The 1000-nt window shown below is 62.4% G+C and overlaps 1 protein-coding gene across 1 annotated transcript; it reads left to right on the top strand.

The window, feature by feature from the left end:
• The first annotated feature begins 6 nt into the window (after positions 1-6).
• Positions 7-994, top strand: LOC135980743 (interferon-inducible GTPase 5-like). The gene has a single exon (XM_065580642.1). The coding sequence runs from the start codon at positions 129-131 to the stop codon at positions 879-881; it is 753 nt and encodes a 250-aa protein (XP_065436714.1). The 5' UTR covers positions 7-128; the 3' UTR covers positions 882-994.
• Positions 995-1000: the final 6 nt, after the last annotated feature.

The raw sequence follows: 1000 nt of genomic DNA, 5'->3' as shown, positions 1-1000 counted from the left end.
GCACCTCCGAGTTCCAGTCCCACGCCTACCTAGAGCGGGTGGGCATCCCCCGCTATGATTTCTTCATCCTCATTGCCTCCGAGCGCTTCCGAGCCAACCACGCCCAGCTGGCCCGGGAGATCCAGAAGATGGGCAAGCACTTCTACTTCGTGCGCTCCAAGGTGGACGCCGACCTGGACGCGGCCAGAAGAAGGCGGCCGGCAAGCTACAGCGAGCAGGGGGTCCTGACGCAGATCCGGGACGACTGCTGCCGGCGGCTCCTGGCCGAAGGGGTGGCTTCCCCGACTGTCTTCCTCGTCTCCAGCTGGGAGCTGGGCAGCTACGACTTCCTGGCGCTGGAGGAGACCTTGGAGAAGGAGCTGCCTGCCCACAAGAGACACGCGTTCCTCCTGGCTTTGCCCAACCTTTCACTGAGCATCCTGCAGAGGAAGAAGGAAGCCATGCAGAGGCAGATCTGGAAACTGGCTGCCATCTCCTGCGGAGTGGCCGCTGTCCCCATCCCGGGGCTCTCGGTGGTCTGCGACGTGACCATCCTGGTCAAAACCCTCTCCGCGTACCGCCAGACCTTTGGCTTGGACGACGAGTCGCTCTGCAAGCTGGCCGAGAAGGTGGGCAAACCCGTGGAGGACATCAAGGAGGCCATCAAGTCGCCTCTGGTCAAGGAGATCTCCAGGGACCTGGTGCTGAAGTTGCTGACCAAAGCCGGAGGGGGAGCGCTGATGTTCATAGAGTACCTGGCCAGCACGGTGCCAGTGTTCGGGTCCATGGCGGCCGGGGGGATCTCCTTCGGAACCACCTATTACATGCTCCGCAGCTTCCTCGACGAAGTCGCCAGGGACGCCCACAATGTCCTCATCAAGGCCTTTGAGACAGATGTTTGAAGAGGGACCAGGGAGCCCCATGGTCGGGGCGAGGGGGGGGATCTTGACCGTGGCATGGAGCTCAGTCCACTGGCCATGGCAGAAATCCCCACGCGGGAGAGATTTCGGAGTTGGATCCT

The sequence above is a fragment of the Chrysemys picta genome, unplaced genomic scaffold, assembly GCF_011386835.1.
Source record: "Chrysemys picta bellii isolate R12L10 unplaced genomic scaffold, ASM1138683v2 scaf9640, whole genome shotgun sequence".
Lineage (NCBI taxonomy): Eukaryota > Metazoa > Chordata > Testudines > Emydidae > Chrysemys > Chrysemys picta.
The sequence above is the reverse complement of the archived record's forward strand: the minus strand, read 5'-3'. Positions and strand labels throughout refer to the sequence as shown.

Bases quoted from the DNA above. Each gene is read 5' to 3' on its own strand.
- LOC135980743 (XM_065580642.1), top strand. From the start codon at position 129: ATGGGCAAGCACTTCTACTTCGTGCGCTCCAAGGTGGACGCCGACCTG.